At 45.2% G+C, this 27,627-nt stretch overlaps 1 protein-coding gene across 2 annotated transcripts; it reads right to left on the reverse strand.

The window, feature by feature from the left end:
• Positions 1-60: 60 nt before the first annotated feature.
• DIXDC1 (DIX domain containing 1) lies at positions 61-27,591 on the reverse strand. 2 transcript variants are annotated; one of them, XM_057432051.1, is made up of 20 exons: positions 27,155-27,591; positions 19,670-19,799; positions 18,896-19,021; positions 17,865-18,114; positions 16,531-16,638; positions 12,534-12,646; positions 11,146-11,294; positions 8,740-8,829; positions 8,580-8,633; positions 8,073-8,123; positions 6,963-7,067; positions 6,113-6,166; positions 5,265-5,357; positions 5,115-5,186; positions 4,328-4,414; positions 4,026-4,187; positions 3,836-3,902; positions 3,085-3,193; positions 2,442-2,550; positions 61-1,189 (listed from the first exon to the last, which is right to left on the reverse strand). In XM_057432051.1, exons 1-20 carry the CDS (start codon positions 27,212-27,214, stop codon positions 1,109-1,111), a joined length of 2,070 nt encoding a protein of 689 aa, XP_057288034.1. In that variant the 5' UTR covers positions 27,215-27,591; the 3' UTR covers positions 61-1,108. The 2 variants fall into 2 exon arrangements, with proteins under 2 accessions (XP_057288034.1, XP_057288035.1); XM_057432052.1 differs by lacking the exons at positions 16,531-16,638; positions 17,865-18,114; positions 18,896-19,021; positions 19,670-19,799; positions 27,155-27,591 and adding an exon at positions 14,311-15,277.
• Between the last annotated feature and the right edge of the window lie 36 nt (positions 27,592-27,627).

Genomic DNA, 27,627 nt, shown 5'->3' on the forward strand with positions numbered 1-27,627 from the left:
GAGGGTCAGAGACAGGCAATGCAAGAGCAAACAAAACCAACCCCCACAAAACCATAGGGCTTGTCCTTCCCCAGGTAGTCATTTATTTCCTGATCATTCAGGCACCCTAGGAGCAGGCATACCAGGGAACTGGTGGTGTAAGCGATGGGGTTTATCCTGCTGGTGTAGGTAAGTATTTGGTGCCTCTGGCAACGAGTGGACAGCAGCACACAGTGATGTCTGTGCACAGGTCGTGACAAACTGTCTGCCTTGCTGAAAGAGGAGAGGGCAGGAAAGCAGGGAAAGAGGCTCAACAAGGAGAGGGGCTGGAGTACCCTGGGGAAGCAGCCGATTCCAGCTCCCCCCACAAATTAAATCCTTCAGCAAATAAGCAAGTATCAGGATCCCACAGTCCCCATGGCAACAAAACAAACCCAGAATGCCTCAGAGGTGGGTACAGCTTTGGAGAGCAAGTGGGAAAAGCAGAGCTAGGAAGTGGAAGCCTGAGTTTGGGAGAAAGGGAGCTTTGCCAAGCTGGTGATCTTTGCTTTAGACCTTGTGTAAAACCTCCTGAAGACTCTTTTCCTTCCTCAGATCACTTTTCTATACTGTTAGTCCAGAACATCCAGGAAGTTCAGTCTGCTCCTGCAGCACATGCAAATCTAGAACCAAAGTTGGTAAAACCTTCAGCTCGCGTAATTTAGAGGCTGCTTCTGACTCTTGAAGGCAGAGGTTCACATTTTTGCCATTGATGCAGATCTGTGTAATCGCACATACAAGAAACAGACTTGTAATGCTCCGATCACAGTCTGCAGCACGTATTGCAGGAATGGAGAAGCAGAGGAAGGGAGCAATGCATCATTAAGGCCTTCAGGGTTTAGCTGACAAGACAAAGCAAGGTGTTTCTTTCCCATGAACCTGTCATTTCAGTCTCAGAACGCTGCATTTGGGTACTGAAAGTCAGATGCTGGGTGTCCATGCACACAGCATGCATTGCCTGTTGTTTGCAGAGAAGCCCTCTTTTTTTGGCAGCTTGATTTGGACTCTTTCCAGCACACAGGCTGTTGGCCATTCTTTGAGTTCAGCAGCCAGTTACAGGTTTCCATAGTGACAAGACTTAAAAGCTTGATTAATTCTCTCCATGGTCTTCTTCCACCCAGGCCACAATTTTCCCCTCCCAACCAGGAATGATGTCATCATCATGGAATACCTACAGAAGATAAAAAAGGGAGTTCAGCCATGTCTGCAGTCTGGACACCACTCTGGTACAGTGTGTGTGGATGCATTAAGTCAGAAATCCTGGTTCAGATTTGACTGCACATCCCAAAGAACATGTACCTCATCCATCATTCAGAGGTCTTGAGTCATCTTTTTGGGGTTTAGGTAAAAAAAAAGTCAAGCCAAACCAAACCAACAGATTAGGCCCCTTCTTTAACCAGCAACTCTCAAGATTATTATTGGCATGTATTTGACAAGAAAGGCAAAATGAAGAGAGGAAACATGCCTGTTCTGATCCAGACTGCAATCTTGCAGAATGGCTGCATAGTCAGCTGACTGCTTTCAGAGAGGATAACCCTGTACGCTTGTCTTAATCAATTTGTGAAACAGGAACTATCGCAATAACCTTTAATGAATCCAATCCACAGTGAAACCAGCCTGAGCATAAAGAGGGCTGTAATGCAGTACACTCATAGCATCCTTCCAGGGATGCTGGGGAGGGACTCTTCATTAGGGACTTGTAGTGACAGGACAAGGGGTAACGGGTTAAAACTTAAACAGGGGAAGTTTAGGTTGGATATCAGGCGGAAATGCTTTCCTGTTAGGGTGGTGAGGCACTGGAATGGGTTGCCCATGGAGGTTGGGGATGCTCCATCCCTGGCAGTGCTCAAGGCCAGGTTGGACAGAGCCTTGGGTGAGATGGTTTAGTGTGAGGTGTCCCTGCCCACGGCAGGGGGGTTGGAACTTGATGATCTTAAGGTCCTTTCCATCTCTAACTATTCTATGATTCTATGACTCTATGAAGGAAAAGATGTCACAAACGGAGTTATGGCTGGAAAGCCTTTAAAAGGATGTATGAGAATGTTGTTGGTTTTGTGGTTTTTTTTTTTAATAAACCACATTTGCCTAAAGTGTCTGTCACTGCAACAGGTTTTATAAAGGCACTTAAAGGGCTAGAAGTGTAGCCTGGGTTCTTGCCCAGTGTCCCCTGAGCAGTGGTGTGCTGCAGACTGTCTTTGTCAATAGCCAGCTCTGCCCAAGAGGCTCTGCAATCCCCAGGCAACTGCAATCGCATTCATGTAATTGCTTTGTCTGGGGATGAAAACATCCCACTTTAGCACCTTAATCTGCAGAAAACACAGCTTGTTTGGGGGCAAAATCAAAGATTTCATTAACTTAGAAGTGAGGTGACCCCAGGGTTGTCCGGTAACACCCAAAGTGGCTGATAGCTTAATTCCACTTACCTCCTCCTTGACTGTGCCAAACTCTGGATCCAGGGCTTTGAAATGGTACCGGTGAGTTCCTTCACGATCAATAGCTACCTTAAAATCCTTCAGAGTCACTTCCCCTAACCTGCAAGGGAAGAGTGTGGCACTATCGTATGGTACACTGTTACCAGATTTAGCTCAAGTGTAGTAACACGGCATGCAGAGCCACAGCACAAGTCTAGCTAGGCATGTGGGACACTGATCACAGGGATGTGAAAAGTGTGTCCCCTCCAGGAACACAACTGTCAACCCCAAGGTTGTCTTCAGAGGAACAATTGCCTCCTGATTCACAAAGAATAGCCTTTTTCACTTTCTCTTTTCCATTGACAACCATACTTATCCTGTACTATATGCCACAGTAGAACTGCTTGGCTGCTTTCTCCTGCTCTTGGAAGTTATTGAAAAGAGAGGTGGATCTCTTACAGCTCTAAGACAATTGCATCATCTAGGGGACTGCTTTAGGCAGTTTTCCCCAGACAATGGTATGAAATCCAATGCCCAGGTTAACACACAGCAAATCTGTGCTAGTTGTGACCGTACCCAGAAGAGATCAGACTAATGCATTAAGGGAAACAAGCACCTCCCACATCAGTGTCAGCAAGGCGAAGCCAGACCTCACCTCTTTGGTATGTTGACCATGAAAGGTGTGAGGGAGCGGTCAGTGAAGTACAACACTTTGGTGCAGGCACTGGTGCTCATCACGGGTGTGCTGTGAGAATGAGGCAGCTCTGCAAAGAAAAGACCACAGTCATGGGGGAACAGCCTGTCTCCTACAACAGGAAACAAAAGGGTGGCTCTGTCTTTTCCCAGCACCTACAGTCTCCTACAGCCTCACAGACTTTCTAGGTAACGTTTACAACCCATACTGGAAAATACAACATTCATAATGATGAAAAGCAAATGTGAAACGTGGTGTCAGAACGGGCTGTGCTGTTATGCTTGTATGAAATGAGAATGTATCAGTGCTAGACTGATAGCAGAAGAGAGGAAGAGGCAACTATAGTTATCTGTGTCCACTAGATGGTGCAAACCAGCAGGAAAGCTGAAACAGCGTCGCATTTCCCACTCATCTCAAGGAAAATTGTTTGTCATAGTTATTTATACTGCAGTACTACTGAAGTGGCCCAAACAGACTCCCACTGTGACGGTGCTTTACAAACAAGCAGCCATAGACTGCCTCTGCCCCACTTCCTTTGCAGCAAAGTCTAATCTGTACAGCAAATGACTAAAAGGAGGAAAGTCAGCTCTGGTAAAGGGAACAAGATGCTGGAGGTGGCAGATTCCCAAGGAGATACTACACCTTGGACTTTGGCCAGCAAACCTAAGCAGTGAATTTGGCAGTCGGAAGGCTGGAGGTCAAAGACACTTACTGGATTTGGGAGGCCAGGAGTCTCTACACTCATTTGTTGCTCGGCTTGCTGGTGATTTCCCCCGGGCCTAGGGTGCAAAGCCAAAAGAGTGAGAGCAAGGTGTCACCAGTTGGAGCTCCCATTGCTGCTTAGCTCTGGGTTGTGTGTGAGGGGAGGAAGTTAAGAGCAAAGTGCCCTAGGAAGCCTTTACCCTTCTCTCTTGCCTCTTCTGTGTTTCCACACGGTACAGGCGTTCCATTAGGCTGGAGATGCCTTGCTCCAGGCTGTCAATCGTGTGATGCTGTGGATCGTGGCCACTGAAACTGTTCCTGAGGCTGCGAAGAGCATCTCGAACCAGTTGCAAGTCATTTGTCTGCACAAGAGACCATAAGTCAGTCAGACTAACTCCAGGCTGCTCTCTTTCCGTGTAAAGCCACAGATCTTAGAAATGGGAAATATCTCTGGAGCCTTCATCTGCATCTGGCTGGGAAAACTGCCCATAGGTACACTTACCCCTCGGTGTGCTGTGGGAGCAGCTCCTTTCCCTGCTGTCTGAAGGAAGCCATTGCTCTGAGTACTGTGACCACTGCAAGCCATCACCTGTTGAGGGGAACATGCATGTGCCATTAGGAATGCAAGTGTTAGGACCTTCCCAAAGATTCCAGTTCGTGAACATCAAGATGATGAAAGAGCATGAAAACTTCCCACATTAGTGATATCCCATCTTCTACCAGGTAAATACACTCATTAAGGAGAGTGCAGGCTGTCCTATAGGACATGATTCCTCTCATACAAGTGGAGAAGAAGAGGCAGAGTCAGGAAGGAGCTTGCTGCTACATCAGAGGGCTCTAGAAGTTGTAGTGAGTGTTCAAGTGGCACTGTGCAGGGACTGATACTGGGGCTGGCACTCTTTCCAACAAGACAGTTCCAAGTGCTCAATAGCAGGGTCAGTAGGAAAAGGAGGAGATAAGAAGCTTAACCATTAGCTACGGTTTGAGCTGAAGCTAGAAGCCAAGAACCTCTGGCTTCCACTCCTGTGCTCCCCTCCCTGTTTCATCTCTTAGGATTTTAACAGAAGACACTAAGCCAGAGTGCTCATGCTGAGAGCCTTGCTAAGATGGATGCTTTGTGTAGTCTGGCTGTCTTGGTTTTGGCACTGACAATGAGATCACAGAGCCAGGCCATTCTGGGATGAAGTGGATGTGATTTCTGGAGATAGGTAGCTAAAGGGTGCTGGACAGCGCTGTTAGAAAGAAACATCATTCCAACAGTCTGATGTGTAGACCAAGTCTTCCCATACCTCTTCAGCCTCTCTCTTCATGCAGTGAACTAGCAGGGCCTCTTTGTGTTCCAGCTCCCTCTCCAAATCCACCTGAGGGGAGTAGAAGAGTCAGCACAAACCGAGCCACCAAAGTAAGTGCCAGCTCTCAGGGCATCACGTGGTCCATACCTGTTGGTAGCTGGCCTCAGAAAGCTGCCTAAGCATTTCATCCAGTTTGGTCTGATGCTGCTGTAAATGCCGGTCCTTCTGGCACAGTTCTTTCTGCAACACAGTCATCAAGAGAAACATCAGAGAAGCTGGGGATGGCCCATCCTTGGCAGTTTTCAAGGCCAGGTTGGATGGGGCTTTGAGAAACTTGGTCTAGTGGAAGGTGTCCCTACCCATGGTAGGGGTTTTGGAACTAGATGAGCTTTAAGGTTGCTTCCAACCGAAACCACTCTATGAAACCATTCCATGACTGTATGATCAGGACAGCAAGTAGGGCTCACAGTCATCTTACCGTGGCAGGGAAGGTTATGCCACCTGCCAGGATCAGGTTTCTCTACAGGCTGACTTACACAATGTGTATACTTCCACCTACATGTTAGAACTATGTGTCAAAGCTTGCTTTGAAAAGATCAGTCAGGTAGTAGTAGCCTGGAGTCCCCTTGTCCAGCAAAGATTTACAACTGAGGCCAGACAACTGTCCCAGAGAAAACAGATTCCTGAGGGATCAGTGGACAATCAGGTGGCCCAACCTAACCTGTAGGCTTCTGCACAAGTGTGAGATACTCAGCAAGCCACCACAGCAAAGCCATGACAATAAGAGATCTATAAAAAGCTGTGGGCAGAACACAAAGAACATCTGATCCCTCCCTCTCGTTACAAACATCCAGGCTATTGCAACTTACTAATTATCCAGGGTGCCATTCCCAGAGGTGACTGAGTGCCAGGGAGACAGCAGTCACATTCACAAAACTGAAGAAACACCAGATGCTGCCCCCAGCAAAGCCTCCAGTGCCGAGAGGCTCCATTACCTTGTATTCTGCCAGTAGCCGGTTTCTCTCGTCAACCTTCCTCTGAAGGTCAACCTGCAGAAATAACACAGAGATGTGAGGTAGGTACTCCTAGAGTTAGTGACAACCTCTTTGCCCCTTGCTCTAAAGGGTGACCTGGGACCAACTATCTGCAGAGTTCAAGGGAGCTGGTGTCTCAGGATGCTGCCTTTTGGACAGGACACTTCCTTCCTTGCCCTTCTCTCTCCAGAGGGAGACTGTACATGGTGGCTCCACCTGCCAAAGTGCCACTTGCTAATCCAGGGAGCACAGTGAGGAAGGAAGACTGCAGCTGTACTGAAAACATCATGGAAAGCACCACCCTGTTTCAGCTGAAGGTCTTGGAGGACAGGAAATGAAAGTGAAGAATAAGCAACTCCAGCGAGTCCCACAGCTGGCAAATAGACTGTGTGCATTTTTCACTCTGCAGAGACCTTTGACTGGTCGTTCACTATCCCACGACCCCATGAACTATGCTGCAACCACCAACTCCACACCCTGTGACTGCTGGAGCCCTCAGGGCCACCAGCCTCCTAAAATAGAATCATAGAATAGTTAGGGTTGGAAAGGACCATAAGATCATCAAGTTCCAACCCCCCTGCCATGGGCAGGGACACCTCACACTAAACCATGACACCCAAGGCTCTGTCCAACCTGGTCTTGAACACTGCCAGGGATGGAGCATTCACAACATCTGTGGGCAACCCATTCCAGTGCCTCACCACCCTAACAGGAAAGAATTTCCTTCTTATATCCAATCTAAACTTCCCCTGTTTAAGTTTTAACCCATTACCCCTTGTCCTAATCTAACATCTCAGCAGCAGTGACTCACATTCTGGTTGTGCAATTCCTCCTTGTCCATGTTTGCTCTCAGCAGTTCCTGCTTTAGCTGAAGAACTGACGCATCCTGTTGAATCAGCCTCTGCTGTAAAGCATCCTAGGAAAATACGTTATCTGTAAGTAGGTGCAAGACAGAGAGAGAAACCCTTCCCTGGGAAACATGAGTGGCTGTAACACAGTGGGGCCACTCACAGGGCTCCAAAGAGCCCGCCCAATGGGCCCTCAGTCCTTCTGCCTTTGTCTTAGGTAAAAGTAATTTCCCTGCCAACATTCTAGCCATAGGAGACAGAGGGATTTCTGTGCTTCTACCTGGATTTTCAGCTCCAGAAGTGCCCTGATAATTTACTCTTATGAAAGAAAACAGCAGTGTCCTTAGAGGGTCCTTTCAGTGGCCTACAGCTACTGTCTGCAGCCATACAACTGCAACATCTAGGGGGCAAAAAAAGGCCAATGTCAGCTAAGGACGCAAGGAAACTCAGTGTGACCTAGTCTCTCTTAAGAGGCCAATGTCAGGACTAATTCTGCACCTTTCACTCATTGTTATCCAGAAGCCAAGAGCTCTACCTTGGATAGCTACTGCTGTTTGCTTCCTTCACAGGAGCCTGACAGGCAGCTCTAAAAATACCTCTGCTCAGGAATACACTGTTAGTGTGCAGAACTCCAGGGGGAAGAACTGAGCAAACAGGAGCCAGAATTGTGAACAATGCTGCAGCTGAAGAGGACAAAGATTCCCCTGTGCTCTTCTTCCTCTACTGTCAAGAATAAGTTCACTGGGCCAATTCTACTGTGCATACCACAAGATGGGGGCGGAGGGGGGGTGGAGCTGTGAGAACCACACGAACATCCTACACCTCATGTTTTCCTTAGGGGAACAGGCAAAAGAGAGGACATTTGACCACAATCCTACAGACAGAAACACAACTCAGGAGACCTAACTCCTTGGGCCTGCCTTAACTGTAGTCTCTTCCTGGAGCTTGAAACAGACCATAAGATCCCACACCTCAAAGTCCCCTAAATACACCTCCCTCAGAAGTGTATGGGTGCTTCTGGCCTTACTTGCGCACTGCAGACTCTAGCATTTAGGAAGGGCCCCTTTCCTCACCTTTATTCCCTGTAGGTTTCGAGCTTCTTGTTTGTATTTCAGTAGCTCCTTCTGTAAATGCAATACAATCTGATTAAATGGCATCTTGTCACCCCTTCAGAATCAACCAAAGTCACTGTTCTCTGTCCCCAGGCATCTGCTCCAGAAGAAAGCACATCCCACCTTTTCCCACAGATCAAAAAGTGTGTCAGGCCCTGAGTCATTTTAATGAGTAATACTCCATACATTTTAATAAGTAATACATTTAACGGGTGCTATCCCACAAACTTATTAACTGCTAATATGAATACAATAAACACTTCACAGCCATCTATTGGGAGAAGCAGGTGCCTACATTCCTGGAGGGGTGGAGTTCCCACGCAGGAGAATATGGGAACAGAATTAGAGCCCTAACACAATACATCCCCCATGTCATCCGTTCTGTTGTCCACCAACCCCCTGCTTCAAATCAAGCACGGTAGAGTCAGCAAAGAGCTCTTGACCCAAAATCTCTCTTTCCCCTCTAACCTTTAAGTCTTGGTTTTCTTCCACACTCTGGTCCAGGCGACTTCGGATTATGATCTGAATGTAAAATACCATGGTTGTTATTGTGCATGACACTTGCCTGTGGCAGGAAAGTGCAAAGGGCAGCTTAATCAGAGAAATGTAGGTAGAGCAGTGTGCTTACCAGCTGCTCTTCAGGGCAGGCTCCACGTTCGCAAAGTTCAAAGGACCCTTCCTGCTCATCCTCAGGTAAAGACCCATTGAGCAGCAAAGCCTGGGAAGATGAAGGAAAAAATCTCCTTCTCAGGGGTTTCAAAGGAGAATAGGCAACCTGCAGCTCTGGCAACAGTCATGGATAGCAATAGTCTCTCAACAGTTTCATTTTCTATTTCTGCTGACTTATTCCCTTCAAAAAACAGCACCTTGTTCAGGAATGAACAAGAAGATTTATCCCCTGAGAAAGCTCTCTCAGAGATCTCTGTCAGCCAATAATCTTGCCCACAGAAAGACACCAAACACGGACAACTACTCAGATTTTTTGAGAGTGTCTCAGGGTAGCATTCACTACAGTAACAGATTTGAAGCCTAAAGCCCACTGAACCATCTTTACGTTGTAAGGCTTCTTTTCTGGAATGAGACTGAAGTATCCCCTGCTGAAAGAAGCCATTCTCCTCACCACATGTCTATAAAAGACTTTAGAAACAGGCTGTTCAGGGAAGCCTCATTCTGTTCTACACTAGACAAGGCTGAGATGCATTCAGAACTGTTGTCCAATCCTTGCCCACCCGGACAGTGAAAACCAAGCTATGCCCTGTGCTTCAGGAAGGCTACTAGAAGCACAGCGTTACCTCCTTCAGCAGCTACAGCGAACATAAGAAGTTACCACAGTTTTAGTGCCCTATGGGGTATACATACATCAGATCCTTGATATTTCGATCAAACTCTCGTGAACTGGAGGCTCTTAAGTATTGAGTAAGAGCAGGAAAATCAATTAATCAAATCCAATTTCTTGGCTAGCAGCATCAGCTGCCTCTTCTTACTCCCAGGGGATGAGGGGGCAGCAAATGCCAGCTGCTCACCTTCACTCCTGGAACAGGGGGCTAGGGCTGGAGGAACAGAACATGCCAGTCCCTCCAGTGCTGCCCCTCCCTGCTCCCACTGGGCACATAATGCAACTGGATTTTACTGGTGAACCAAGCCAGGGTTGTTGGGGTTTTTTTTTGTGTTGAGTCTTTTGTTTCCTGCCCATTGTCCAAAGGGAAAATGGCCTCTGATCTGCACCCCACCCTCTGTCCCCGCTGCCTGTGCTTCTCACACAATCTCTGCTTTGTTTACTGGCACATAAATATTTACAATTCAAAGCCAGTATGGTTCCCAGCACAAATAGAAAGGAATATCCCTGAGAGAGTTCAGGGTCTTTACCATATGGATCAGGGGCTCTACTCCCCAGGCAGAGTCAAACACATTGGGATGAGGGTCATTGGTTGGGGGGACTGGAACAGGGCAGCGAGGAAAAGGTCCCACAAATAGTTTTGTAGAGAATGTGCCCAGCTCACTGAAAGACTGATGCAAGCCTCTGTGATCCCTCATCAGCTCTGTGAATCTTGATTGATTTCCTGACATTCCTTGTCTCTCTGCATTACTTCCGATCACAAATCACAGAAAGGCTGCTCTATTCTCTCAGGCTGCTAACAAAACCTGCAGGCTGGTAAGTGCCCTGGTGAAGAAGGGGAGTCCCTGCCCCAGCACATGGGAAAACACTGCTGCATCTTTACATCTGGCATAGTAACAAACGTGCTTTGCATAGTGCCAGCACGCAGAGGAGTTAGCATCACAGGACAGGGCACCAAGCCAATGAACTCACCTTAGGATCTGGACTCCAACCAAAAGAGAACACAGACATAATCACCTTCTCAACACAAGCTTTGTTTTAGATTCTCTATAGTTGTTCCATTCTTACCTGTATTCAGTGTGCCCTTTGCCCCCTCACAGTCCACTTAAATTACCACCAGTGAGTATCACTGATTGTAGGTCCTTATAGCGACATATTCTTCCTCTCTCCACACCCTTCTCTCTCCCTACCAAATAAGAGCCTCAAATCATGTTAAGTTCAAGTTTTGGAGAAGTCTGAGCCAAGAAAAAGAAACGATTGTGTCTGACTGGTGTTAAACATCCTTTCTTTGAAACCCTGGTAAATATACTGGGGCTGGGGAAGTTGCAGCTATCTTTCTTCCTTCCCTGGGCTCTTTTGGTTAAGCATGCTACATAGTGATGGGGGACAAGCATACCCTGCCTCAGGCAAGGCTGTGGCTGGATCCACCTGTCTTCTAAAATACATCTGGGACATTGGAAAGGGCAGGTTTGGTATTCTCCATTCTGGAAAATGTGACCAGCACCAAATCACAATTGCAGGAGCCAAGAGGGCCTAAACAGTGCAAGAAAGATGGGAAAATGCTAAGTCAGTAGCCATTCTGTTGCTGCATAAGGTTTCCACTGGCTGCAGCCAATATACCGCACTAATACCTCCTCATTCCAATGAGAAAAGAAATGTATGTGGGAGGGAATGCTGGTTGAGAAGGAAATCTATTACCTGCAAGCCTGAAATCATCTTCTTTGCTTCCTCCATTTCCTTTTCCAAATGGTCCTGTTGTTCCAAAAGCTGCTCCTCCCATGAATTCTCCAAATATGACCCAGGGTTCCCGGCTTGCCACTCAGGCTGGAAATGAGATTCTGTCTCTTCTGGAAGAGAAAACAGCTGAATGTGGTCATGGCAGACAGAGGAGTCCAGAAAAGACTTGCATCACACAGCAATTGCCAGCTGTCTGCACTATCACTAACAAACCAGCACGTCTTCTAGCCTGTACCAAGGAAGTTGCTACAGGTGTGACATCTTGTCTAATCTAAAGGATTTATGTCTCATTTTACATGCAAAGAATGCTTTCCTGAATACACCTGTATCAAAGATAAGCATCCTTCCCCTTTGTTATCTTTGCTGCATCTAATTCCCCAGTACTGGAGATTTCAAAGCACATCACAGGGGACAATACCCTGCACCACATGTGGCAGAAATTACCTAAGGAGAGAAGAGCAACTGTGGGATTTGAAGAGCATATCCTAGCTTTAGAGGGTGCATCAAGGACCCACTGAAGGCAACATAAACAGTATTTCTACTTGTCAAATAACATGGCTTTCCCTAGGTGGACAACACACCTAATTCTAAACCAGACTTTCCTCTTAATAGCAAAGTTTAATAGCCTTGCATGGCTTTCCTGATCCCTACAGCATAAGCTGGATAACTGGTTAACTATCATCCACTGGCTAGGCCAAGCATTTCCTAGGAGAGCTGCTCTGTCACTTGCTCTTGGATGCTAACCAGAAAGAGTTATTATTAGACAGCATTTCTGAGAAGGAAAAGAAACAAACAAACAAACAACAAAAATGGATTTGAAAACTTCTTTAAAAACCTCTTTCAATCTGCCTGAAAATTTTAAGTGCAAACTGACCATATCACAGGGCATTTGTGGCAATTCAGCAATGGACTCCTCAATGCAAACATCATGACAATACTAAACGGTTTCAGTCTTTGCAAAGAGGTACTTGACCTATGTACAGATGTGCTGTAAATACAGACACACAAAGACAAGTTACACATCATGGGCTTGACAAGCTCACATGGACTCTTTAAGGGAATTTTGAAGGCTTTTTCAACATGGCCTAATGAGGCTGTGCTGAAAACATTCACCCTACAGTGACAGTTATATATAACCCTATCTCCAGCGTTTCTTATTTCCCAACATCATTTGCAAGCCTCACAGACACGGCCACATTATGGCAAGATTGGAGGGTTAAAAGTTTTGGGATTCAGTTTTATGTGTACAGATTCTCTACATTCATTTCAGTCACCAGGGAACTTTTCAGCAAGTTTACAACACAAATGCTCATGAAAATGTGAGCTGTAAAGCATTATTTGCAAGGTACCTGTTTTAGTTTCTGTTTCTTCAGTATGGATGATCACAAGTCTTTCCTTCTCCTCTGACGGGGCTACAGTGGACTCGCTCTTCACACTGTGGGTAGGACTAGGTGATGTAAGACTGCAGAGGAGTGGAGAAACAGCTACTTTAGTGCTGATCAGCATTGTCCTCATCTAAGATAAAAGTGAACATGCAGGCAGGCTTCTTGAAACTAAGAATTATCTGCCTGCTAGAGAAGCCATTAACAAACCAAACTGGGCATGTAACTTTTCCATCACTCCACATCAGTGTTATAGTACTCTAACTGATAAGTAGCACAACGTGCCTCTTCATTTTCCTTAACCGAATGCAAGTTTGAGACTGTCATAAGAGAATTCACATACACTCATACAGGGGTGAGACCACACTCTACTGAAGGTCAGCTCAGAAATTACTTAGTGTGAGCCTTAGATTCATACTGCAAGCAGAACAAAAAGCCACCCTGGCTCGCTTCATCTCTTGTTGCAGCTTTCAGAAGCACCACTTAACTAACTTGAAAACCCAAGGGCAAAACATTTTATAAGTCAGATACCAGTCACTCATGTTCTTGGGTTAAAACTTCTTGAAAGTACCCACATCTTGTCACTGAAGCCATCTCAGCTGACTGAGGTTCAAGCAATCTTTTTTTCAGACATTCTTCCTAAATGCATCACCCAGACAACATCAAAAGGTAGCTGAAGCTCACTGACCCATTCAGTGTACCTCTAAAGTCACAGGAACTAATCCTTGCAAGTGTGAGCAGGAGTTAATTTTTCATTCTCCCCAACACAGAAACAAAGGACAGAGAACAAAAAGAAAACAGTATGGAAATAACAGAATAGGTTTAGAAAAATAAGAAGCTTCAACAGCTCGTCTTCCGCATCTTCCCAGCACTGCTGCTACATATTCCACAGCTCTCTCACAGAATCAGAAAAGGCCTGCAATAGAGATGGAAATGACTTGCTAGCAGCTCCCGTCTGGTCTACTCCCACAGCCAGTGCTGGCCTACTTCTCCTTTATATTACAGCCCTTCAAGCAGTCTAGTGGTAATGGTCCAGACTAAATGGACTTTCACCATGTTAAAGGAAGAGATGAATGCAACTTACTAAGTGAAAGAGTAACCATCTTCTAATGGGGATTTCTAACAGCTACAGTACTGCTCTTTCCTGCTCAAACAGCGGGCACATGACTGTTAAAAGGGTCCAGGAGGGTGGGGTTAAGTGGTCCTTACAGGTCTCCACAGCATAGAGTTTGGCAGATAATTGCTTAGGGATTCCTTTGTCCACAGTCTCCTTTCCAGGCAGGTTCCCTACCTCTCAAACCATGCCAAAAAGTCCAAGAACTACTGAGATGCACTCAGATGAAGCAGTAGCACTGATCAGGTTGCCTCTTACATTATGCCTTCAAGTTAATGCTGGAAACATTTCTACAGTTTCTTTATTGATCACCAAATCAACAGATTATGAAATATCCACTGATGTAATTTGTTCTTTAAAGTACATACAATCCACGATTAAAGCATGCAGAAGGAAGTGCTGGGAATTAAAGCTATTCAAGACAGATTCATGAATGCAAAGTGTTCCACTTTATTCCTTTTACTGATTGGTTTACTAACCCATATCCTTTCTCCACCGATTCCCAGAGCTGCCAGTGCCTGCACAGTAAAGGCTTTAGGGCAGCATCCCCAGCGATAAGTCTGAATCCTCATCATTTTAATAAACACCTCATCCCTGCCGTTTCAAATGACAATGGCAACAATCGCTCACCATTTGACCTGCTTCCCTCCCATGATCCCACTTTAACCTTTCGCCTCACAGAATCCGTTTCCCGGGGAGCCTCAGGATTCTGGCTACAGACATGCCTTGTCCCTTCACATGCTTGGAATTCAGTGCAGAAGATGCTAGGTCCTGTCAAACTACTGGAGAAATATTTTCAAGCCGCTCCACGTTAGCCGAAAGATTCACAGCAGAAAGGAAAAAACAACCAAAACCCTCAGGGTCTTTGCAAGAAGCCGTCAGATGGCAGATCAGCAGCCCACACACATGGATCTGATTCCAGAGTCAGGGATTCTGAAGCCCAGGTTTTGCTTTTGCTGGTTTTCCTCTCGGGTTATTCATCTCTTGCTGCTGCATTTCGGCCACCTGGACACCCAGCTGTTTTCATCACAAGGACCGTGATCGGAATTGCCAGTGGTGTTTCTCATCCCATTCTGCCCTCTTTAGACTCCAAGCACCTGCTGCAGATGCCAACGAACAGCCGAGAGAAGGTGCTCCTGCAAGCAGTAGGTTCCCTCTCCTCCAGGCTCGGTCGGATGCAGCGTCGGAAGACAGCATGCAGTACTTCCCAGCCTTGTGCACGGCTTCCTCTTCCTCGGTATCTCCAGCTCCCTCTCCCTCCTGCTGTCACACAGGCTGTGCAAGGCAGAGCCTTTTCTCTGAGATGCCTGGCTCAGAGTGGGGGAGGGAAGGCTGGTGGAAGGGGAGGGGAAAGGGAGATGGGTGGGTGAGGGGCTCAGTGGCCTGGGAATCCATCTGATTTTGGCAATTTTTCCATGAATCATTTCAATTGCCTTTGCTTATTAGAGCTTTTGTCTCTGGGAATTCTCTTATTCAGGCTGTGAGCTCTCTTACTGAAGAGTTAATGCAGAAATGAGCTGATGCTAGGCAGGGGATGCTGCCCTGGGACAGACGCGACAGCAGCACAATTAGATGGAGGGGGCTGGCTGCAGTTAATAACCATATCACTCAAATTAAAGAATAACAATAATAAAAGAAGTGGTTTGTTTCTCCCACCAATTCTCGTAACTAAACTGGTACATTTCCCTCTGAAAGGAAAGAGAAGCAAGCATCTTGTTCTCATCACGAAGCCTGCTATCAGCAGAAGACACCTTCAGGAGCTGGAGATCAGACTGCTCCAAATTTATTTGGATAGATCACTGATTGCTTATGTGAAGATGCTCACCATAGTTTGTCCTGTTAGTAATATTACCATTAAATATGGTAAAAGAACTCATGATATGATGGGAAAAAACAGAAAACACAACAGAGTGATTAGGATGTGCAGAGAAATTTTCACTCACCCCCAAAATACAGCCATATAAGATCAAACAGCAGCTGACAATCCAGACAGATAGGGTAGAAGAGCACACGTAAAATATGAGAGACCTTAAACTGAAGAATGAGTGGAGGGAGCAGCACGTTTCACTCTCTGTCCTACTGAGATTACGTTTGAAGAGTCAACACCAAAGTCCTCTGATACTAGCCATGAAATCTTGTTGCAAAGACCAGAATATTTACATCTCCCCTGCAGTGACAGCTTCGAAAGTACACTCTACTGCCATCACGTGGAGGCAGTGGTCCTGGCATACCTGGAGTTGCCACGCTCCTCAAATGTGTATGTCTGGATTTACAAATACAAGATCACAATGATGCACATTAAATTTGGGGGAATAAATAAAATGTATATTTCTTTTCTTCTCTTCTCTATTGGGCCAAGCAACCTCACTTCTCAGGTACGCAGATGCCTTTTGTACTGTGGAGCATCAAAAGTGGCCTGAGAAATCATATGGAGACATCCTGTCTACTGAGAAATTGTCAGTGACTATCTGTCCTCACTTCCTTCCAAAGACTCCACCTGTGCATTCAGGTTGCCAGTAAAATCTTCAGCTGCATCCCTCCTAATCCTATTCCTCTGGTGTCCTTGAGGAACACTCCAGAGCTTTAGAAAATTGGAACTCAGAAATTCTTAGCACTTAGCTATGCAATCATATAATGAATGAGATAAATTTTATCTGTGGGAGAAACAGCAGTAAGCCACTGCTTCATGTTGTTTCCTGGGGCTTCATTCTCCAGATCAGGCAGCAGACTACATGCTGGGAATCTTCTTTTCTATCAGAGCTAACTAGACCACAGTGATGAGAGAGGGCACCTTAGGCAATGTCAGACAAAGGTCCACGAAGGACAGATCATGACAACAGAGGTCCTTACCTGGAAGAGTGGGACTCCAATGGCATGTTCTGCTGCCCTTCATACTGCTGCACCAGTGCCCGGACACTCCAGTAAGGGTTTTCAATCTCCTCATCCATGTTGCTATTTCTGGAGACAATAATCATAGAATGAGGGAAGCCTCACCTGATGGGAGCAGAAATTCTTGTCTCCAAGAAGGAGGGTAAGAAAGCTAATGAAAGGAAGGTAAGGAGGAGACAGCTAGAAAACGGCTGATCAAGAAAATTCTCCTATCAGAGAGCTCCATTCCATCTTCTTGGTGTGAAGGAAACGCAGGCAAACAGGCCCTCCCCTTTTAAACTCATCCCTAATTCTGTGATTAGAAAACTACAAAAGCTGTGGGAAGACAAAGAACAGAACAGAATTTGCAAATAGCACAAGGACTTCCTTTTCTGAGAAACTCTTGGCTCAAGGCGTTTGCAATAGAAACCTTTAACATTTAATTTTTCAACAAGATATAGCATTTCAACCTGATTTCCAAACTGCTTCCCTTGGGCCAATGTAATATGGGCAAATGACCTTCAGTTGTATAAATTAAACCCTCAGTAGACCACCATCTGGCTGCCATTTAAATGTCATTACTATTATTATTATCATAATCCACATGGCACCTTTTGCAAGTGTTAAATGTCCTTTTCAGAATTACTTCCATTATATACAGAAGCATTCCTTCTGTATATGGATCACCTCTGTTCATTATCACCTGAACTCCCATGCTTATATGGTAGGCTGTATCAGCTGATCAACAGTATACAACATACTGCCTATATAGCAGCAAGTGTAACACTGGGATGAACAAAAATGTAAGAAGACAGAATGGACTTGTACAACAGGCTCAGAACTCAATTCTGGAAGCTGCTGCTCCCAGATCTGTAACCAGTACCTATAGTTAAAACGTTACTGTTGTTTCACTTGAAATGAGAACATCTCCAAGTAGCACCAAAAAGGGCCATGTGCTCAGTATGAAATGAGGAAAATGAGGCAGCAGACTTCCCTCTGGCTTGGCCATAACAAACTGTTCTCTTTTGCAGTGAGATAAAAGAGATGTAGCAGTTATTTTGCTGTAAAACCTGAAATGAACCTGGGATACCTGTAGTCTTCCTCAAGAGGCACCCAGGCTAGGTCAGTACTCCCCTTTGTTAGGCCACTATCTATTTAGGTTTTAGTGAGCCTGCAGTGGTTTGCCTCTATTTGTTTGCACAGTAACAGAGCTACCTTACACCAGGAACTGTCAGGATACAGACGGATCTACTTTAGATGAAGTTGTGTTCATCTGCTGCCACGATTCAACCTCACAACCAGGGAAAACTCATTACCTCTGTCTGCGCCGGAAAACATCCCGGCCGGATTGCAAGACATCTTGACGAACATCTGCCAGAGCAGCCACTGCTCCCTGGGCCACTGCAGCAGCTGAACGAGGCCTGTGACCCGCAGACGATGCTGACAAGTTTTTCCCCATTGTGCCAGCAGGGCTGTGATTCATTGCTCTACCGGAGCCTGGTTTGAAATGAGCAGCTAAGGCCAGGATCAACCTCATGATAGATTTCAAGTTCCCATCAACAATATCTGCAAAATGCAAATAAAGCCAAGGACAATGCCATTAACATGAAGTCCCATCAGAGCTGTATCTGACCAACAAGCATGAAAATAATTAAATCCAATGGGACCATGCCAGTAAATGAGGACTGTGCAAAAAAGACTGCATTACAGCATTGATACGTAGCTCTGACTGCTTTGTACAGAGCAGCAAACTGACTGCCACCTATAGATCCCATGTTCAAATACTCAGAACACATCTGAATCTTACCTCTATGCCCATTTCCAGCTCACAATCCAGTGGGTTATGTGACAGCACATGATAATTACTGAATGCTCACTAGAAAAGTGCAGCAGTTACTGAAGGCTACCATTGTGCCAGCAGTCACTTCAATCTGCACATGGAATTTGCATTTTTTTAATACTAAAGACCAGAGAATAGCAATATTTTCTTCAGCAATAGTGTCTCGTACCATAATCTGTAGCATGCTGCAAATGTTAAATAATCAGTTTTAATGATATCACACTAGGCATTTTCCCCAGCATACAAACTAGCTCAAACACGTTGATCTCAAGTTCACCGCAAAAATATCTGCAAAAAACAAGGGTCACGCACTCCATTTAGTCTGTCACCGAATTTTTCCCCTCTGTCTCATCTGAAGGACCACAATCAGAACTGTTAAAAAAACCACAGGAGGAAAGAAAACCCAAAGCCTCCCCCACAAACCAATACATTATCTGTTTGATATGAAAGGACAGAAACAGACCTCCACAAGACAGAATCATCTGTGTTGACCACCAGGGCACATACCTTTTGCTGATGTCTGATGCATGCGGATTTTTTTTGATGCCACGAACTGTAATACTTTCTCCACATTTTCCCTCATCTGCTGCTGGCTGGTGGGGTTGGCCTGAATGCCATTCAACTTCTCACCAGCTAAAGGAGTGAAAGAACTTTGTTAGACAAGAACCGAAACACTTAGTGCTGTCACAGGAATTGCTATAGGTGTAGGGCCTGGTGAAAAACTGGAACCCACAGGAATGACTCACATTGGAGAATGTCCATGCTCCAGCACAGGAACCCCACTTCAGCAGAGGAAGAGTGTGAAGAGGAAGAGGCAGCAGAGATAATGTGCAATGAACTGATCACAACCCCCATTCCCCATTCCCCTGCACTGCTCATGGGGAGGAGGTAGAGAATTCAGGAGCAAAGTTGAACCCAGGAAGAAGGGAGGATGCTAGCAAGCAGGTCACTCTTCCAAACATGCCACACACTAACACCATTCCTCTACAAGGTAAATCCTTTCATAACTCCATTCCAGCCTTGTGGGAGTTAATATGGTCCCTGGCAGATTTAGCACTTCAGCTGTAACTGTCTGCTAAAAATAAGGATTTTGATGGAACTGCATTTATGATTTGCTTTACGATTGTTTTCTTCTGAAGTCACTCCTTCCCCCTCTGCAAGCTCTGACACTGTTGTTAACATCTGCCCGTATGCCTGACAGATGTCAGAGCCAAGGCCAGCCCCTTCTACACAGGCTCTAAAACTGCAAGATGAAAAATAGTGGCATATGGTGTTACTGACCTACAATCTCAATGAGCAAAGCAAGAATGACTCCATCTCGGAGATCCTGTCTGAGGTCTTGGACTGGCTTTATTGCTGGCTTCTTCTTCAGCTGGGAATTCACCCAGGCCACATATGCCTGTAGTTGTTGCTGAAAATAGAAAACAACATGTTTGCACGTCATTGCCATTTCAGGGGGAAGCTGCATAGCTCTCTCTTTTTCATGCTCACAGATCTCATTGTCTTTTGCCCTTGAAAACAAACACCAGTGGTATCATTCCAAAGCCTGCTGAGCACTAACTGACATCACTGCAAACTATGGTGCAGCTCAGTCCATGTCAAGCCAGGAAGCACAAGTAGGCAGGAGGACAGGACTCATGGCCTAAGCACAGCTGAGAAGAGAGATTTATATTACATTTAATCTAGGTAGGTGCCAAACAAGTGCTGTCATCCCTTCAGTTTTGGTGCCAGAACTGGTTCACTCACAGTATTGTGTGGAAGAAACAGTGTGGATACGACACTAATCAAGAAAGTAGAACAACCCACAATACAGAAACAAGAAACCCTGGGCTATTTCCCATTGAAATATGCCATCTACCAAAAGAAACAACCAGGACAGATTTCCTGGAAGAGACAACAGCCTCTCTCCTTAACACTCCCAGCATGGCTCGTTTGTACTGTTGTAGTGTCCCCTTCCTCCATTTCCTTGGAGCTGTGCTAACATTTCTAATGGAACTATTTCTATTTCTGTACCTATGGAAAGGGGCTCGCCACAGCACTCCAAGCCGCACCTGCAAGACCTGAGAGCAAGGAGCACTGTCCTTCCAGCCGGTCATGCTGAGTACTGCATCATGCAGCTGTGCATGTTGCCACAAAGGGAAGACAGAGAAAACCTCAGGCTTCTGGTCGGTGTTAGGATCCTTCTAGCATAAGGCAAAGAACAGGTTCACATGACCTTTTCCTTTCCATCCCCCTCTCAGTAACACTTCCATGGCTAGTAGAAACACTGGTAATACTGAAAGCCATTTGGGCTGGGCTGGGCTGGTACATGGAGGGTAAACAAACTGATCCATTTATGGGATTACCTCCCTTTTCACTAATCTTCCCCTTATTCTGCTGATGCAGCACGTTTTACGGCTTCATTCTGTATTATCTCAGCAATGTCAGTCAGAGTTTATGCTTTTACAGCCCATCAAAGTCACAATCTGATCACAGCTTGGCTCTTAATTATCCTGGCACAGGAAATCCAACTTTAATCACACCATGGTTCGGTCTGCTGGTTCAGAAAGGAGACTGGACCTGCATTCAATCAGTTCTGCTCACTCAGCAGAGAACTGGAGAGCGGAACAGAGGAGATGAGCCTGGGGGACTGCCCAGTAGCTTTTGGAAAAAAAAGGAAGCAGAAGTGGCAGATCTGATGCATGCTTGCTGGAGCAGACGTGGCCTGTCACATGAATTGGATCTACATGCTCTTCTTTGCAATAAAACCAATGATGTGTGTCAGTTCTGCCTATCCAAAATTAATTTATCCAAGCAAGTACCAGAGAAAAGAGGTAAATTTGTCTATAGTAATACAGCATCATTATAGGAATATATAGATTAAAGATGTATCAAACAGGAATGCAGCGTGAAAACTGCATCTGAAGTCTGTGTGATTTAGGGAAATAATCTTACCACAATTGTGTTTAACACCTTGCTGTCATTTTCCAAATAATTTCACAAAGTTCTAAACTGTTGTATTGTTCTAATCCCACAAGGGCACAGCCCCTTCCAGCCTACAGAACATTTGCAATTCATATAGCAATCCATATGGTTCTTCCTTTCAGACACTTCTTTTTCACTTGAGGGAAAGACAGACCCTTCACTAAGCAGCTTGTCTTCTATTTCTTTTCACTGAATATTCTTCATGCATTCATACTAATAGCTGCTGTGATGCTGCGGACTTTCATTTCATCAGCAGACTCACTTTGTTGTTTGGTTAGTTTGGCTTCTTTTTCCACCCAAGTAAAGCATAAGATTTTCCTGCAGAAGTTCAGACAGTTTGGACTGCTCAATATTTCCTGATTTGGTATCCAAAAACTAGAGGATCTGATGACTTTAGCAAGAGACTGCTGCAAAGTCCAGGGAATAAGCTGTCACTTCTGGCAGAGATGAGTGGGTCACTGAACTTGCCAAGAAAATAAGATAGAAAAGTTTAGTGACCTCAAAATGGCAAAGTGGTGTTAAATGTATGAAGGGACAAAGCCCACTGACCACTCAGGAGTTTCTGCTTCTTCTTGCATTTTGGTTTGAGCTTCTGATCAGACAAATCTCAGAGCTGACAGGGTTCACACTCCTGCACCAGTATTTCTTTCAAAACAAGGATTTTTCAGAAGAAAAACATACAGCCTAGTCTAAGATCTACTATGCAGAGCACATGTTATTAGGATTATGGTGGAGTTAAGCTTAATCCTGTTTATGTTAACACAGCTTTGCATTCCAAAAAAAGGCCAGGTTTACCTGTACCTTGCAATAGCCAAAGGAGCTCCCTTACCTGAAGGAAGTTGAAGCCCTGATTGTTCACCTCCTAGGCACATCACTGTAGGGTGTTTATGCAAATCACTCTGGAAGACTTAAAAGACCTTACAGGGCAGGAGAACATCTTTAAAGCAAGGTACTAGGGGCTAACCACAGCTGTAAGGAGTTTCCCCAACTTTCAGGCACTTCTGCTGGGAAATTATAGGTTAGCACAACACAGAGTAGGATTTTACTTTGGAACGTATATTCGGTACATACCCTGAAGAAGTGCCTCAGACCTACTGCCTATAGGAAGACAATGATGGAGATGAGTAGCCTATATCTTTGTGCTTCTGATTTACAGCCAGTGATATGAAGGAGGAAAATGCCCTTCCAGAGTCAGCACATTTTTCTCAGTATTCCCTTATTGTTAATTACAATTAAGTGTCATCTAGTATTTTCTACAGATGGAAGAAAAGCAGCAGCGCTACTGCAAATCTCCTCTCAGTTGTAGGTGTCCTTGCTATTCTCATTTAACCAGTGCAATTCACCACCTGCTGCTTAGGGCTCATGTTTCTCTCTCTCAACCATCAATGAGTCCAGTCTGCCTCACAGTAAATATAGGTAGATCACAATGCCTTGATATGCTACTCCATCCTTTATTATCAGTGCTATCTACATTACACTGTATAAGGTTAATTTTCATCTCCTCTGAGATTAGGGTATTGCACATTTTGAAGATGGAGACACGTTCAGAGGGCCTGACCGCCTTCCTATCATGTTACAGTAGATTCCCATATCAGTCTCTGCTAGGAAGAGATTACTTTTCTGCATTCATTTGATGAATGTTTTCTGTAACTTCAAAGACTCAAGCAGCAAAAAGCTTTGGGAGTTCTGTGGACCCTTTCTACGTTCAGAAATCTGAAGACGGTATCCATTCCTTAAACAAATTCCCTACCACTGCAGGCAGCAACTACTCCAGGAGTCTACTAGATAGAAAGTCATGTAAATTTAATCTTGTTAGGATGTAATCCTTTGAATCAACAGTCAGATATCCATGCCCCAAAATGTTGCTGCCATTCAAAGCTAGGTTGCTTTAGGGATAATCTCTGGTACTTTCACAAGATGTTTTAGTGCCTCTGCATTTTCCTCAATCTGGCTTTTTGAAGCCATTTCCTCACACAAGCCAAGTTTCTATGCAAGCATACAGGCAAAAAGCTGAGCTGCAAGAGATCTTTTACTGTAAACTGCAAGTATTTTGGAGCACACGATTCACCCTAAATTGTCAGATGGTTCCAGTACACCCAAACAAAGTCCAAGGTCTGTCAAAACAAGTTGTACTGAGACATTCCCTGATGCTTCAGGAAAGAAAAGGACCATTGTTCCTTATTTAGCAGAATGCAGTCACTCAGTCACTACCCCTGAACAGACAGGCAAAAAAAGCTTTGTGAAGAGACTGAGCACACAGTATGACTGAGCAGTGCTTTTTGCAGGCAAGAACCTTTCATATGAAGAAAAAGGAAAGGAACACTCAGTGAGGTTCCCTGGTCCAGGATGAAGGGCATTGAAGGCACATTTAGGACACAGGCTCTGTTCCTCACTCTGACAATGACTTGCTGTAAATTTGGCAGCACCCTTTACCTCTATGTGCCTCAATTTCTACCTGTAAGCAGCGGTACTAATTTTAATGCTCCCTGTAAAATGCTTTGATAACAATAAATCTTTTACTGTTACTGTGCAAACGCACTGTAATACACACTGCCAAAGGGCAGTCACTGCTACGCAACCAAGTAATGCCTGGGTTAGACATACAGTGAACCTCACGCAGGGATTGAATCCTAACTGCTCAGCCCCTAATCCTGTATAATGACAAATACATCCTTCCCTTGCTGATAGTCCTATTGCTGGCCAGGGACAAGAGCTTTGGGAAAAATTGACAAGAATTCCCACTAGAGCAAGCAATAGTCTGCTGAAGTACGCTGCCATGTATATCCAGGTGTGGGAAGGCCAAGCTGTGCTTTCTGATGGCTGTACTTGAGGCTTAACAGAATAACAATGCAGCAGCTGCCCATCTCTTGCAGACCAGACAGGTAACCTGGCAAGGTTCATGTGGTTCTTCAGATCCCAGCCTTTCCCACTTGGGCCAAACCTTAAACAAGTGTGCCTGACCATCCCCTGGCTATAACAGTGTAGAGCACATGTAAAATACAACACCAAAGACTCACAGCAAAACAAATCTGATGTGAAATGACACTTGGCCCTACTATGTGGAAAACAACAGCATCTCTAAAGAGATGCTGTATTTAGTATGTATTCATGCCGTATTCATGTATTTAGTGAAACCCAGTCTCTGAGGGATTCACTACTACAGGGAGCTTTTAGTTATGGGCTGGTCCTAATGGACTGAACTGGACAAGGAGTCAGAACAGCTCTCTTCAGAGTGAATCCTATTAGCTATAAATAGCACTCATTGCAAGCAGAGGGTGAGTGCAAGTTTCTCCTGCTAAGACTGCAGTTGCAGAGACATTTTAATCATAGATCATGCATGTTACACCAAGGGAAATAGAAGGGCTACCAGAACAAGACAGTAGCAAGTCTATACTGCCCGAAAATTACTTCAACCAGAAAAGCAAACCAAAATGAAACCCAGGTCATTTCCCACAGCAAGGATTTCAGATCTCATGGATCAGATGCCATCTAATCACATCAAGTCCACTAACAGACACAGCAAACCTTGAAGATTGAGAGAGTGTATGGGTGGGAAATCCAGGAAATACCTACTTCATGTGCCATTCAGCTAAGAACCCGCTACCGGGGGAGAATATTACATGAAGCACTTGGTGATGGGGCAGGCAACAAGCAGCCTACTAGGGAGAAAACGCAGAACAAACCTGCACTGCGCTACTTCTTGCATGCATACTGCTGGGAGTAGCAGTTCTCACATAGAAGGATGTGTGGGTATTTCCCCACGCAGACAGAGCCTTGTGTGGTAACTCTGCATTTCACTTTGCTGCTGTTTGGACACGCTGGTTTCAAAACAACCTGTGCCTGGGCTCTTAAAAATCACTGCCACTTCACTCTCTGGAGAGGTGCCAATCCCAGGCCTGTTGTTCTACTTAATCTCAGAGGGAAAACATAACTATTTCAAATTATTTATTTTTACAAAGCATAGCAACAGAAAAGAATGCAAAGGAACAAAAGAAACTTGCTTGTGGCTGTGTTAGGTAACTTTTCAGGGATGGATTGTTGACCAAGATGCTGAATTAGTGAGGCAATTCCTGCAGAACCCCAATTCATTGATAGTGTTAATTTAAGTCTGACTTTTAATCTTGACATTAACCTGCTAAAGTCACTACACTAGAGACTGCTAAACCTAAACATTAGTTTAGGAGCCACTCCCTTCCAGCTTTCTAACATCAGAGTGGTGTGCTGCCATCAGATACCTTGGGACACTCTTTCATACTCAGGAATTTGTATAAATAAGCACCTAAGTTACAAGGAGAAGGGGGGGAAGTACAGTTGGTGGATCTAAGCAGAAGGCACAGAATTCCACATTTCCAACTGTATCTGTGATGTGTTGCATGTCCTTGCCGAGTCACTTAACCTCTCTGTACCATGGGTCCTGCACTTGCAAAGTTGATTTCAGTTTTCCTTCAGTTATAATGTGAAGTGTGAGATGTGACAGAGAGATCCCAAGTGGGAGACATGCCAGTGAATCTGCTTTTATGGTGAGAGAGGAACTCTTTTCCCACAACTGAGAAGTGTGTGGGTAAAACCAGACAGTTAGGGTGGGGCTAGCACTGAATGTAAATAATAATGCTCCCATTATTAAAAATATTATTAATATACAGGTCACTATTAGCTTATGCCAGAGAGGGATCTGCTGCCCTATAGCACAGGTAGTGTAAGCGTGAGCTAAAGCAGTATCTTTAATAGCTAAAAATGAGAGTGAGATACTCTGTGGAGGAGGGGATGGAGTATTTACACAGAGCAATCAAAGGAGGCCTGTGGCTGGCGTGAAGCTGTGAGGCTCAAGTTTCATACCCAGTTTATTTTCCCTCTGATGGCTTAAGCCCAGAAGGGATGTTCATGTATGGAATATGGGGCAGAACAGTCGGGTGGGGGCTGAGCTTGGCAAAGATGAGGAATGACCAATCACAAACAAAAACAAGGAAGAATAAAACACACCGTAAGACTATCCGTGCCACTAGGTGAGAAAGCAAATAGCAGGAACTGCTTGGTTTTAACACAAGCCCCCACAATTTTCCTTCCTTTTCAGCAGCAGGAAATCATACTCCCGCATGGTCTGCACAATTCACAGCCAGGCAGTGTCCATAGAGAGACCAACAAAACTGATTTTCTGTGCAACCTAAAGAGGGAAACTGACAAAAATCTGCATTCCCCATGCAGCTACAGGATCCCCATCTCTGGGATTGCCTGGTGCTTCTCACTCCTTATTTTATGATTTATTAGTCTCAATAACAGCAGAATAAGCAAATAAAAACCCCTTTAAATTACCCTTTCCTGACTAAGATGAATTTCAGTCCCTTAAAGATTAAACCTAGAGAACAAGATGGGTAAAAACCAGCCAGCCTTTTCTTTGTCAGCCTCTCCCAAGAAACAAAGCAGATTTACAGGCTTCCAACAGCCTTCAGACGTGGAGATTTCATACACTCATGAGAAGAGTTAATTCCATAAAACAAACCGTGCTCCATAACCTAGCTGCAGTTTGTATGATTTACTGGAACAATGGTAAAGCAGTGAGAAGAGAATAAAAACACCAGCTGCAAACCAACCACAAACTCTTCAGAAAACTGCTGCTTACTTCCAGCGCCCTGGCTGAGCTGCCCAGTATGTCCTCCTGTTAGTAAGTAACCCTCCCACCCTGAAACCTTGCTCATTTTTCTCCTTCTCTGCTCCTCAAAGCCCTGGGAGACACAACGACTCCTGCACAAAAGCATGCTGCCTTCCCCCGGCAAAGTCTGTGCGAGACCTGGGACATGCATTTACCTCCGTGAAGCCCTCCTGAAGAATATCCAGTAAATTCCCCCTGGCCAAACAAGCGAGCATTCTCCAAGAGCCCACTGACAGGCGAGGGTCTCAGAGTACACAGGGCAGATCTTCCAGCTCTGGTCACAACCTCTTCTTCCTCCTCCCAAAGACAAAGAGTTGGAGCTCATCAGGAACCGCATTCATAGTCCCATATGTGCAGCCCGTTACTGCACGCAGATAGTTGAGCCAAAGTCAAGGCTCGCACTGGGCATGCTCGAGAGGGAGCTGCTGGGGGAGTAGCAGGAGAGATGTCACACGGTTCCTATAGAAACGCTTCATCTTACAAGATGCAGGCCCAGGACTGAGTTGGGGAAAACATCTGAAACCCATTTCCAGCAGCCGTGCTCACGCAAAACCTGCTGTGCAAAAGAGGTTTTCAAACCCACCAAACACAGAGAGCCCTGTATGGCACGGGGACAGGGAGAGAGTCA

Source organism: Pezoporus wallicus, unplaced genomic scaffold (genome assembly GCF_028554395.1).
Source record: "Pezoporus wallicus isolate ANWC-B61680 ecotype Strahan unplaced genomic scaffold, APGP_CSIRO_Pwel_v1 scaffold_8769, whole genome shotgun sequence".
NCBI lineage: Eukaryota > Metazoa > Chordata > Aves > Psittaciformes > Psittacidae > Pezoporus > Pezoporus wallicus.

Excerpts from the sequence above, each read along its gene's own strand:
- DIXDC1 (XM_057432051.1), bottom strand. The coding sequence starts at position 27,214 with ATGCTCGCTTGTTTGGCCAGGGGGAATTTACTGGATATTCTTCAGGAG. Across the intron at positions 4,188-4,327 it reads CTCCCACAGCACACCGAGGG|ACAAATGACTTGCAACTGGT; the intron begins GTAAGTGTACCT and ends TCTCTTGTGCAG. Across the intron at positions 2,551-3,084 it reads ATGGTCAACATACCAAAGAG|GTTAGGGGAAGTGACTCTGA; the intron begins GTGAGGTCTGGC and ends CTTCCCTTGCAG.